At 45.1% G+C, this 12,952-nt stretch overlaps 1 protein-coding gene across 1 annotated transcript; it reads left to right on the plus strand.

Moving 5' to 3' along the window:
- Nucleotides 1–43: 43 nt before the first annotated feature.
- Nucleotides 44–3,899, plus strand: HMGN2 (high mobility group nucleosomal binding domain 2). The gene is made up of 6 exons (XM_052811146.1): nt 44–199; nt 1,281–1,325; nt 1,683–1,712; nt 2,032–2,082; nt 2,444–2,539; nt 2,995–3,899. Exons 1-6 carry the CDS (start codon nt 185–187, stop codon nt 3,028–3,030), a joined length of 273 nt encoding a protein of 90 aa, XP_052667106.1. The 5' UTR covers nt 44–184; the 3' UTR covers nt 3,031–3,899.
- The last annotated feature ends 9,053 nt before the right edge of the window (nt 3,900–12,952 follow it).

Here is a 12,952-nt window from a genome sequence, read left to right on the forward strand (position 1 = left end):
CCAACCCCCCCCCCCCCCACCCCTCACTCCCTCCCCTGCTTCTCGCCGCCGCCCCGGACCGAACGCGCCCGGCTCCCCCACCCGCCCCCTTCCTCCGCCTTCTCCCTCCGCCCCCTCACGCCGCCCAGCCGAGCTCCTCTCTCCCTCACACACACACACACATATACACAACACGCCCGGAGCCATGCCGAAGAGAAAGGTACGTGGCGCCGCCGGACCGAGCCGCCTCACCGCGCCCCTCTCCGCCGGAGGGGCCTACCTTCCCGCCGCGCCCCCCCCCCCTTCTTCCTTCTCCCTTTGCGGCCCGTGCCTGTGGAAGGGGGAGGCGGGACTACGCGCTCATTTCCCCCCCCCCTTTCTCTCCCCCCCCACCCCCCCCCGCTTCGGGGCGGTAACGGTTGCGAGGTGGCGCGCGCGAGGCCCCAACGGGCGCGGGGGTGGGGGCGGGGCGGCGCGGAGACCGTTACCGGCCGCGCGCGCGTGGGGGGGGGGGCGGGGGTTGCTTAACGGCCGCGGGGGGCCCTGTGGGGAGGGAGAGAGGGAGGGGAGGGGCGCGGTGAGCGGCGCCGGTCCGATCCGGTTGGTTTTGGCGGGAGGTCGGGGTGAGGAGGAGGAGGAGGAGGAGGAGGAGGGAGGGGGGAGGGGAGCGCCGGTAGGGCGGGAAAGGGCGGGAAGCGGCCGCGCTGCTGGCGCCCGGGCTGCTTTGCCGCCAAAACCGCCGCCCCACGGGGGCAGCCGTGGGCGGGAGCGGGGCCTCCCTGAAGGGGCAGCGCCGTTCCCCCCCCACACACACACCCACAGCCCCCTCATCCCCGGGGGAGGTGTGTGCTCCCGCCCCGCTGTGGGGTGGGTCTGTGTGGGGTGGGTCTGTGTGGGGTGGGTCTGTGTGGGGTGGGTCTGTGTGGGGTGGGTCTGTGTGGGGTGGGTCTGTGTGGGGTGGGTCTGTGTGGGGTTTCCGCCCCGGTCCGGCGGTTTGTCCGGGAATCCCACGATGGAGGGGCTGCTATCCCGGCCCCGCCGGTACCTTCAGCCTTTCCCCGAATCTCGGTGGTCTCCGGAACGCTGTCCGCGGCCGGGCCGTCCGGTCTACCGGCGCCGAGGGGCAGGTGGGGGGAGGCCTGGCGGCCCGAGGCGCGGTGAAGGCCCGGCACCCCTCGGGAGCAGGTTGGAAATGTTTCCTTTGCAGATGGAGGGTGGGGGGGGTTAAAAATAACGGCTGGTGCGGGTATGGGGGCTGAGCGTACCTCCCCTTAACTTGTGACTTACGTTTCACGCCCTAGGCTGAAGGAGATACCAAGGGCGATAAGGCCAAAGTTAAGGATGAGGTAAGAAGTTCAACATTTTGAGAAAGTTGGATCATAAAGTGTTTGCATTGGAAGATGAGGCTTAACTTCATCAAAATAAAGAACTGGAGAGCAGGGGAAGGGTTGGTCTTAATGGATTCTGACTTTTCGAAGTATTAACTGTCTTTTAACCTTAACTGTGAACAGTCTGCTTAACTATTGTTAGCTATTAGTAGTGATTTAAATGAGATGGTTTCATGTTTCTTGAGGATGGGGGAAAAGGGAACTAAAAACTGCAGCGTTCTGAGATTTTACTCTTTTGAAATGAGAGTTACTTTATGAGGTTCTGAGAGTTCATATTCCATCACATTAAATCCAATCATTTTTCTTTTTAAACAGCCACAACGGAGATCGGCGAGGTTATCTGCTGTGAGTATTCTCTTGTTGAGCTGAGACGTCACAACGCTTCGTAGTTCTAAGCTTGAGTATCGGGTGCTGCATCTGTGTGAGATTTGTAGGTGTTTTGGAGAGACGCGTTGTTCAGTTGCAAGAAAGTTACTGGCTTAACAAACTGCCCCATTGTGTGGTGCTATGGGAGTGGTAGAATAATTGACAAATTGAGAGCTTCAATTTCAGATGTATTGATTTGCTTTCTTACAACTAAACTATTTGGCTTGAATGTTTTTAAAAAGTAGTATGTTTCTCTTAAAATAATTTGAATAACAGAAGGGGGTTTTCTCGCTTACAGAAGCCTGCTCCTCCGAAGCCAGAGCCTAAACCTAAAAAGGCAGCTCCAAAAGTAAGTTGTTGTGTCAGTCGGTGCTATTATTGAGAGGTAAATGGGTTACGAGGTTTAGATTTGTCCAGTAGTAAGTAATAAAACTTTGAGTAACCGCATACGTAGCGATGAAATTAAGCTGCATTGTCACTTCTATAAAGTTGCACTGAAAACTTTTGAATTTTACAAAATCTGCGTAAAAACTACCGAAGCGAAGACTTCACAGTTGCTCTCGATCTCTTAAACGTGCAAACATTTGTGTGTTGCGTTCTTTTTGGGCCAACATCCAATGTTGGTTTTTACCATTCTAGTTTTTGGATTCTTGTGGCTTAATGACTGGATGTTGGTAATTGTAATGGTGTACGTCATCTTATGTTTACAGAAGAGCGAGAAGTTGCCCAAGGGAAAGAAGGGGAAAGCTGATGCTGGCAAGGAGGGAAACAACCCTGCAGAAAACGGAGATGCCAAAACAGACCAGGTATAACAGCGGGTCTGGCAGCTTGTCTTACATCAGCAAATTATTTTTTTCCATATCAAACGTAGACAGGTCTGGGCTTGCGCTAATGAAGAGGAATTATTGCTTGATTATTTAGACCTGTTGCTTATGACACTAACAACACATCTACAGATGCGGGGGGGGAGTGTTGCTCGGTTGGTAAGGAGTTAAAGTTGTCTGTTCGCCAGTTGAAGTTGCCACGTGAAAGTTACTCTTCTGCCTTGTTCTGAAAATGCCTGAAGTTTGCACGTAATAAAGCAACTTCAGGTTGCCTTTTACGGTACTTCAAATGTTAGATTTCATTTTGTTAAAAACGACGGTGGTGCAGCCCAGGTAAGATTTCTTCTGTTCAGAGAGTTGCTATTTAGAAAAATGAGTTATTGGTTGTTTGGTGCAAGTGTGTTGTGTATGTTGACTGGTTCCCCTTTTTCTTTTAGGCACAGAAAGCCGAAGGTGCTGGTGAAGCCAAGTAAAATGTGTGAATTTTTGATAACTGTGTACTTCTGGTGACTGTACAGTTTGAAATACTATTTTTTATCAAGTTTTATAACAATGCAGAATTTTGTTTTACTTTTTTTTAAGCTATGTTGTTAGCACACAGACCGCTTCGTTGTTGTGTTTTGAGGGGGGGCAGTGGGGACAAATGTCACTTAGTCTATTTCTCGGAATCTAAATTTTAATAAGAAAAGTTTTCCTGGTCCCCCAGTTTTTGGAAGAAGGGCTCTTCCTGAATAGAGGAGGAAGGGATTCCTTCATGCTGCACGTCTGTTAAGTTCTCTGAAGTGCATCCGAGTGAACATGGAAGCTCCCAAGATGCCTGTTGCTGACTTCAAAACGGCAGTTTGTAATGCCCTCTATATCTCCTTTCACGTCCTCGTTGTTTGCCTAGAGCCTATCACTCCGAAATAAGGCAAAAATGGCATTTTGGGACTTACCACTCTAAATGCATTGTCAGGTGATCCGGGCTTCTGGTGTCTAATTTGGGATATAATGGCTCTAAAAGGAGCTGCACTTCCTCTTTTATATTGTGGATCTTCAGATTAAGAAACCTGCATTTTAATTTTTTTCCTCTAAAAGTCAGGGTAGGTTTGTGAAGAGTTGTTAAACAACATGCTAAATGTGAAAGTGTCCACCCTCACTCTAAACTTTTCCCTCCACAAGTATGAAATGAAGATTCTTCAGTTTTATAGCAACTTTTACGTTTTGGTAGTCCTTGAAGGGAGGGGAGTTTGACAGTTGTTGTAAAATGTTGCAGATTGTAGCCCATGTCCTGCCTAAATTACCATGATTGTTTATGAAAAGTACCTTTAATAAAGCTGGATACGGTTTGGCTTGGACTGTTCTTAATGCCTTTCTAATTTCTCTTGCCTTTCCTTCATCTCTAATGTGGTTAATGTCAGAAGAATACTTGCTGTGTACATGTGTGCGTTTGTATTTAGGCAATGTTTTGCTAACGGCCAAGAATTTGTTTCAAGCATCTTAATTCAGATAATTAATTCAGTCTTAATTCACAAGTGAAAAGTGAGACTTCCTTACCTAAAAGCTAGATCGCTGCAGGAGGTTTTGAAACTCTTGGCTTACTAGGAGGCCCAACATGGAGCACGTAAGTGAATCTACTGGGATACATTATCTTCGTTATTGTCTAAAAAGTAGTACTATACAAAAGGGGGGAAGAATACAGCAGTCTTGCAGTCGCTGTGGCAAAAAACAAATTTAGGTAAGCGTTTCTTGGTAGTGAAACCAGAACTAGCTCCATAAAACTGATTATGTGTTAGATTTCTGCACTTAAGCTTGAATAATGTTGCTTCTGCTAATGAAATACAGGCTTCGCTGTGGTAGTGACTAAGCAGGAAACAAGATTTGTTGAGTAAAAATGCACCATTTTTATAGTCACTACTTACACTATAGAGCAGAGCCAAACCAAAAACCCTAATGTGTAAATGTCTCCTTCAGTAACTTTCTCAGATGGAATATTTTTTCCATCTCTGCTTGGCCTTTCCTGGGACTTGTGTCTGTTCTTCATTAAGTTCAGTGACCTGTTTCAACCTGTGCTGTTTTCAGAGGGAATCCAATGAAAACGAACAGGGCAGAGTTTCACATCAAGAAATTTTTGGTGTTTGGAGTGCTAGAAGTATTTTAGAATGGCTGGACGTACAGAAAACAGCCAGTTTGAAATGCACCAGTATGAACTACTTTTCCGTGTTGCGTTACCATAGCTGGTACGCCTTACATTTGCCCTCGCAAATGTAAGAAAAATAACGTTTAATAATCTCACGTGTACCCCACCCAGAAGCAGCAGCTTAGAAATGGCCAACAAAAACACTGACGACTTGCTTGAGCAACCGAGCAGTAGGATGCAGCTGCTGAAAGGCTGCAGCTCCCCAGCAGTGGGAACAGGGAAAAGAGGTTGTTGACTGTCCAGGGTGTTCTCCAAGCGATGCGGCTTGTGAGAAGCCCTGGGACATCCGTGTGTGGGGTTGAGATGTTGGGGTAAAGCAGAAAGCGAGTCAAGGATTTACAAGAAAAAGGCTGTTACGGTGCCGTGACATTGTTCTGCTTTGCTCTACCCTGTCCTGTGGAAAAAAACTCTCCTCGTAGGGAGCAAGAGCTGAGAGGGCTGGTGGTGGGGTTGAACTCTGCATTTCCCAATGAGGCTGAATTTTCAAGTATCGGAGGGAGGGAGATGAGCCTTGAGGCCGTGGAATGGTCTGAGACTTGGTCACAACATGGGTGATGCTGTAAGCGCTCTCTGGGTGGTGAAGTGGGGATTTTGCCCAATAATAATAATGTAATTATCATCACATTAAAATAATATTTTAATTAAATGTTTTAAAATCAGAAATTTTGAAATAGCCTACCTTGCATTCATAGAGCTTTATGTCGTTGGGCTTCTACAAAGACAACAAGCAGTTCCAGATGAATTGGGTTTTGACCGGGTTGCCGCTGCCCGTGTTGCCAACTGGAATGCTGTGGTGTTCTCTGCAAACATCTTTGTGGTTGGAAGGTCTCTTCATCCCCTAGTCATTAAATAAAGTACTGCTAATAAAGTGTAATTGCAGGGTTGCTTTTTGTTGAAGAACTTGCTGCTTAACTATTACTTGATCTTTTCAATACCTAGAAGTCTAAACTGTGTGTTGCTGTCCTGTGCATTACTGTACGGGACATTTTCTCCAGCCAGGCACAAAAATTATGATTTTATGTGGTAACTGCCACGTAAGTTTCTCTGTAGTTCCTCAGCCGTGCTATCTTACTACTAACCAGTGAACTTCCAAACCTCGTTATATCGGATGTACTGAATCGACTGCCTTAATGTCTTTGCCACACGTGTTACTTTATGCTGATGCTATAATGTGCTTTGGAAAGTATTGATGCTTTCAATTTTGCTACAAAACTCCTCTATTTTCCTTCATCCTGGTCTGGAATCTACTTGCTGATCAGAACGTCCCCTCGCCTCCATACATATAAAAGCTGCTAAAGAAGTTTTAACCCCCCTGGATGATCTGCGTCTTGGCTAGGTGAGGGTTCTGCCTGTCTCTTCTCTATGTCATAAGCGACACATATATTCCGATGCTGCAAGATTTGAACCTCTTGCTACATCTAAGGTGTTTCCCACTGGACATGCCCTTGTGCTGGAGTTATTGGCCTATTGGGCTTGACTTGACATGCAGGGTTCATCTATTTCTCCTTAAGCAAATAGAGGGTAAGGAATGCTAAAGACAGTAAATCCAACTAATTAGTTCTGTAAATTAAAAGCTAAAGAGCAGGCAATGCTGTGCTGCAATCCATACATGTTTAGTGGTTAGAATAGCCACAAATCTGCATCTCCAGCTGCCAGAATGCCTTAAGCTAAAAATAAGTTTTTCTGTTAAATTGTAATCGTTTTACATGGAAAATTGTCTCTGTGTATCGTCTGGGAATGTGATTTATGCTGCCGGGTGCATTTAAAAAGCTGGCCTGTCAGGTGGTCTTTGCATTAGCATGTGTTTTGTCCTATTTGAGCTTACAAAACCCGGCGACCACCAGGGTTTGATGGAAACAAAGCTAACGTGAAAAATACCCAATGATCTCCTGTTGCAGGGTACCAGTGCTAGGCGGTAATGTGCAATTGTTTTCCAACTTAAAATACAGAGAGCATCCTATTGTAAATCAAGCTGAGGATTCAAGCGTTAAAAAAAACCTCCTGGGAATGCACAACACCAGTTCTGGCTTGCAGCTGATGATTAGGAAGGACCGTGGGTTGCACTAACCTCAGGTAAAAATACAAGTACTAGGTGTAGAGACAAATAGTGCTGTCAGAGCTCGGTTGCATTCCTGGGCTTTGCTCAAGTATCCTATCTAGGAATTTGTCCATTGTGGAAGACATCATCCTCTGTTTGTTGTCCACTATTCTTCAGTCCTTCTCAAATGTTGGTATCTTGAGGACCAGCAATGACATTTTGGAAGGGTAAGCAAGCTGGGATCCTGGTACTGTTTCGACAGCTGTATCACCTCATTTTAGGTGGTTAATGTATGTCTTGAAAGCTGTGCTAGGCTGTTAGGCAGTGCGGGGTATGTTGGATGTGTCCTGTACTTAAAATAAGACACGAAAGCTTTTTGTCTTTCTGCTAATTACCCCAGTTCTGAACATTCACTGTCAATTTACATAGTAATTTTTCTTGTTCTCCTGTCTGATACCTTTCCCACCTTCATTTTATCCATCCTCTTACAGAAAAACTTGACTTGCACAAGAGACGTACAATGAAGCAGAAGCCTGATGCAATATGCCAGGGGAATCTATTATTCAGAGTTGCAGCTGCTTATATGCAAAGGGGAACGGCCGCATCCAGAAAGTTACCACTGACAATAAAAAGGCAAATGAGTAGGTTCAGTGTTCCTTATCAGGCCTTGAAGAAGCAAGTTGTGTACCAGTATGGTTTAAATCCATGTAAAATTAGTGGCTATGTCACTAAATTGTTTCTCAGTTTATTAATTTCAGCACAAATTGTCTGGGAAATAGACCCAAACTGCTGTTATCATGTATTTGCCTCTTAATAGGTAAGATTGCAAAGAATGGCCAAGTTCTTAACGGAGCTGAAACCTTTGGCAGGCTTCCAGTGGAGCCTGTGGATGATTCTTGTTTCCCTAATACGTGAGGTTTTTTGCTGGGCTCTTAAGAACATTTAGATTACTGAGAAATGATAGAGCAAAGTCTCTGGACTCCCCAAAAGCAGTGTACTAAGTGACGATTAAAACCGAGTAGAAGTTAATGTGAGCTAGTTGCAGGCCAGTGGGTCACTTACCGTAATCCTACAGAACCATCTTTACCCCAACTGTGTTTTTACTTTCAAGTGAAAGTGGATTGGGTTAAAAAAACATGAGAACAAGTGAACTGGATCATGTTGGGAGGACTCACTGAGCGCAACACGTCCCTGCTCCTCCCAGTGCAATGCCCTTGGATTAACAGTTCTGAGTTTCAGGATAATTTCCTCCTGCAGCAGTTTTCATCTTGCATTCGCAGAGCTCAGTTAAATTTGGAAGAAGTGACAATATACTCCTCGCATCGGCCGAGCTCTGCCATGGGTGGGTTATGAAAAGGAACAAGGAAGGAAAAAGGACTAAATTTCAGTGAGCGCACACAGTGAATACTGAGTTGCACGTTCATCTGTGTCAGAAGAATCGCCTAGCTTGATGGCACAGGGATTCCATTGTCCCTAAATCATCCCAGATATGGTAATGCCATACCCAGGGACTAATATTGCTGGCTATAATTTCTGAGAAATGGGTCCTTATCCTGCAGTTCATGGGGATGAAATGGAGCTATAGTTAAACTCACAATTTACAATGCGAGCCCATCCTCATTTGCAAGGGATGGGAAGGAGATGGCACAGGGGGAGCTGATTCTGAGTAAAGTTTGACGGAAGGCAATGAGGAGGAGATGCCGACCAATAAAGCACTTTAGTAAGTTGGCATTAGGAAGACTTCTGATGTGAAAGGCTGGGCTTTTTTTTAAAAACTATTTTGACAATCTTTCTGGTTTTTAACCATCTCCTTGCAAAGGGAATTTTTAGCATGCCAGAAAAATCTATGGTGTGGCAGAAGAAACGGCAACAGAAAACATCAGGGAAAACTTCCTAAATGTGAGATCTATTAAAATGCATTAAGGCTTCCGAGCCAGAACATTTCACTGCCTTAAGTACATAAAACCAGCCTGGAGAAAGTACTAAGGGAATGTAGGAGGAATGGTCCTACAGGGGCTGCAGATGACCCAGGTGTGTAACGTCTTGTCGCTTCACCTTCCAAAGCACCTGCAGGTACTGGAAGACTTTGTATTTTGCTACTGGCTACTTAAACCCCAAACATTCTAGGTTTCCCCTTCTAAACAGATTTGATTGTGGGTTTCGTTTTATCTTACTGAATTATCCCACTGAGTTTACTTTTGGATTTTTAACAAATTTCCCTCCAGGCAACAGCTCTCCCCGGCTCTCAAGCTTGTTGGTCACTGTTGCTGTGCAGAGGTGAGGGTGTATGGCAGTCATGAAGGAAGAGAGGAGTTACTATTAGATTACTATTAATCTAGTTACACTAGATTACTATTTTAGCATTGCCCAGACAGGAGATTTTGTGTGCCTTTATTCTAATAAAGTGGTATCTCAGTGCTTATTGTTGACGGAAATAAGTGTTCTTTCAGTATAAGAACTGAATGTACATATATTAGGGGTTCTGAGTCTAGCCTGAGGACTGATTGTAAACTTAGGCAATTAAATTAGTTTTTCTCGTAATTTCCTTCTTACTGGAGATAATAGCAGAGATTGTTACTCTGTTGTGGGTGTTCGGTGAATAGGTTTTCTTGGACTGCAGCCTGGTTCAAGATGCCCAGGTTTCCCTGCCATACCATGATCAAATTAGCTTCTGTGTTGGCAAGCCCTGCAGAAATCAAGGAAGGAAAATTCCATTGATACCGAATTAATTTCTCTTGCAAAAAAATACCCGTGGTTTCAAAAGTAAGCTGGATGTGAGGCACATTGGCAGGGGCAGGCTGGATTTGGCAGCCTTATGGTACCTCCTTGCCACAGCCCAGTGGACTCGGGGATTTGTGCAGTGCTGTTTTATCTCATTAACCGCTTTGATTAACAGCCTGTTCCTTCCCTTCACCACACGGTGGTACCAGCAAACACAGAATCGTGCTTGGAAGCCAACAAATGGCAGGCAGCGTCCAAATGCAGCACAAGCTCCCGGTTAGCAAACTTGGGAGACTGGAGCCTGGTTTATCACAATCTAATGTGTGTTATTTGCTTTCAGAAAGCGGGAGAAGCGCTCCTGCAGCAGCCTCCATCGCCCTGCTCTTGTGCCACCTTTGGAGGATCAGCATTAGGCAAACGATAATCGCCTGAGCCGTGTGAGTCCCCTCCGAGGCTCTCTGATGTAGTTATACAATCACAGTATGTGAGTGCTTTCCAGTTTTTGTTATGCTTTTGCTTGAAATCCAGAGTGCTCAATTCATCATCAGTTTACAGGCATAGCTGACATCTCACAGGAACCTATCTGTGGCATAGCAAGCCTTTGAACTTAGGCTTCCCAAATTCTATTTTAAGAATCACTGGACCATTCCTTTTCTTCCTCAGGCAGTTATTGCAGCTGCTGTGGCACATGTCCTGAAAGTTTAAGCCTAAACTAGAGCTGCCGCTATCCATCTCGTCTGTCCTCAACTGGGGAAGGGATACTTTATCCTAAACCCAGATTTAAATAGGTATTGTATAAGCCTGGTCACTTTTAGGTTTGTTGGTACAAACTGCTTATATCAGAGTTGCTGAACCTTCAGCCTGAGATTACAGAATAAATCGTATTGTTCAAAGAAATAATACTTTATTGAAAAGCTTCCTGCGCTTTTTGTCGTGTCTCCTTTTGCTTTTGTATGCCGGTATTTGGAGCGCATATGCTTTTTCTCTACAAGCTAAATCTAGGAAATCGAATTGTAATATTTGTGCTGATTCACAATGCTCCTTAAAAGTCTAACCAGCGTGGTATTTCTGATGTTGTAAAACTCTGTGCTCAGTTTGCTAGCCAGCAACTTTTACCAGTGTTGCATCTGTTAAGTCTCACAGAATGCCATCCTATAACGTGTATTGGGGCTGAAGCAAAGCCATCAATTGCAGAGAGCTGTTTTTCCTTCACCTTTTACATTATGAAATACCTTAGTCATTGGGTTATCTCCTTCAAACACATGCTTTCCATGTTTACCTTTACCAAGGAGCGGTGTGTAAAGTTGGAAAGGAAGTGGCTGCTTCCCAGAGTTGGTGAGATAGCATGTGAAGCACTTGGCACCCTCATGATACTTCCTTGAAGTGGATGCAAAACAGAAAGATGAGCTCCTGGTAAGCCAAACTCATTCCTTTTCTTCAGTTCTCAGTACCTGTTTGGGGCAGGGATTTATGCATTTATTGGATGAAGAGGGCAAAACACCACTCAGAATTACAGGGAAAAGGCAGAAGGCAGAGAATTCCAGTCACAAGTATAAATGCTGTGGCATGAAGATGTAGCAAACATTGAAACCAAATGTTCCAGGGACATCTGAGTGTGCACTGTACTGAAAAATATGATGTAGATTTTATTCACATGTCTCCATTAAACAGGCCCTGTCATCATGCCCTGCTAGTTCCTAGATAACAAACCTACAGTGATTATTCAGTGATTAGCAAAATGAGCAGACCAGGATTCTTATCCATTTGCGTGGAACGCTTTGGGAGTTTGGTTTATTGATTAACTCAGTAAATGAACAATTTCTATCATCAAAGCAAGGATAAGCCAGCCTTAAGCTGAGCTTATGGTTTGTGTTTGGGGAGGAAAACAATAGGCTGGCTCAGCCCAGAACTGGGAATGCTGATAGACCCTTTCCTCCTGTCATTCACCGAGCTGGTGGGGCTGGCAGCCCCACAGCCACCTGAGCGAGCCTACTGGTTGGACTGAAGTGTACTGGCCCCAGCTAGGTTATGTTCTATACAGTGCCTGGCTTGGACACATGAGTAAACAGATTGTTTAAGATAAACTACCCCAATGTCATCCCAAGGTCCTTATCACGTGCTGTGTGCTCGACACTGTGTTTGTGCATTCGCTGCCTTTGTGCACCCGAGCGGTGAGAAGTGCAATGATTTATTTTTTTGAAATCAAAGGCATTGGGTTCCTGCCCGGTATGAAGAAACGGTGTCTGAGCAGGTAGCTCATTACACAACCAGACGTAGGTGAAGACAGAACTGTGGCTTCTTTGCACTTGTGTGCAGCTACCCAGCAGCAGTTCCCATGCATGGTTGCCTTATGTAAGTCTTCGTGCAATACCGGGCTTTCCTCGCAAGAGGGATTCTTCCAGCATCGCCACCTCACCCACACTCGGGTTCTGCAGATTTTTTTGCATTTCAGACACAGTCCCCATCTTACACTGGGAGGAAAATGACTCGATTTTCCCCCTGACTGGTGCTAAGAACTGCAGGACCATAAGGGGTAACTAACCGATACTCCGGGTAGGCTGGTTTACCCTGTTCTTTATCCAGACTGGTTTGCTTGCTGACATAACCCTTTCACTTTACTGAACAATTAATTTCTAAGGCCATAGTGATGATATATAAACCCATCTGTTTCTGTCTGTATAGTGATGATATTTAAACCCATCCATTTCTGCCTGTATCTTCCTCTTCCGAAACACTTCTGGCACGAGCCTGCCTGCTGCCAGAAGTGAGCTGGTGATCTTATAGAACGGACATTTATCCGTTGGCAATTGACTCCCATATTAATTTCCAAGGAGCTGGCAAACAGCTGCCAAAAAAACTGTTTTCCATCTCTATTGATCAATATTACCTTTCAGCAACTCTATGGTGTTACTCAGTGTTAACAGCTAATAGCACTATGTTTCTTGTACTATTCTAAGGACTGTAGCATACCCCAGAGTCCTTATATTTGAGAGAAGACTTCTGAGTTAAATAACGTTACCTCAGACGTTATTTGTTATCCATTTCCAACACACTGACCCTATTGCCACCATACCTTACCCTGGGCTGCTGCCACAGGACATTCATCTCCAACGTTATGTTAGTGGCTTATTAGGTTGAGGGGGAAAATGATTCTGTGCAGACTGCAAACAGAAAAATAAGACAGCAGGTCTGGCCAGGTCTTGCTGAAACCAGGGTGTGAGCAAATATCTGATTTCCCACAGGAAAAGGGTGAAAAGAGTCGTTGCGTACCATGCAAGTCTCATTTTTGCTGTCACTGAAGTCAGCGGCAAAACTCAAATCAGCTTCCAGAGTTGGAAGCTTTTAAAACGCTCACTGCCTCCGGCAAAACCTTTATTGATATAAAGCAGCATGCACTGAAGCTTTTATCTATCCATTGGGTGACAAAATACCCGTTGCATCAAGTTTTTACTTTGTA

Source organism: Harpia harpyja, chromosome 16, assembly GCF_026419915.1.
Source record: "Harpia harpyja isolate bHarHar1 chromosome 16, bHarHar1 primary haplotype, whole genome shotgun sequence".
NCBI classification, from domain to species: Eukaryota; Metazoa; Chordata; class Aves; order Accipitriformes; family Accipitridae; genus Harpia; species Harpia harpyja.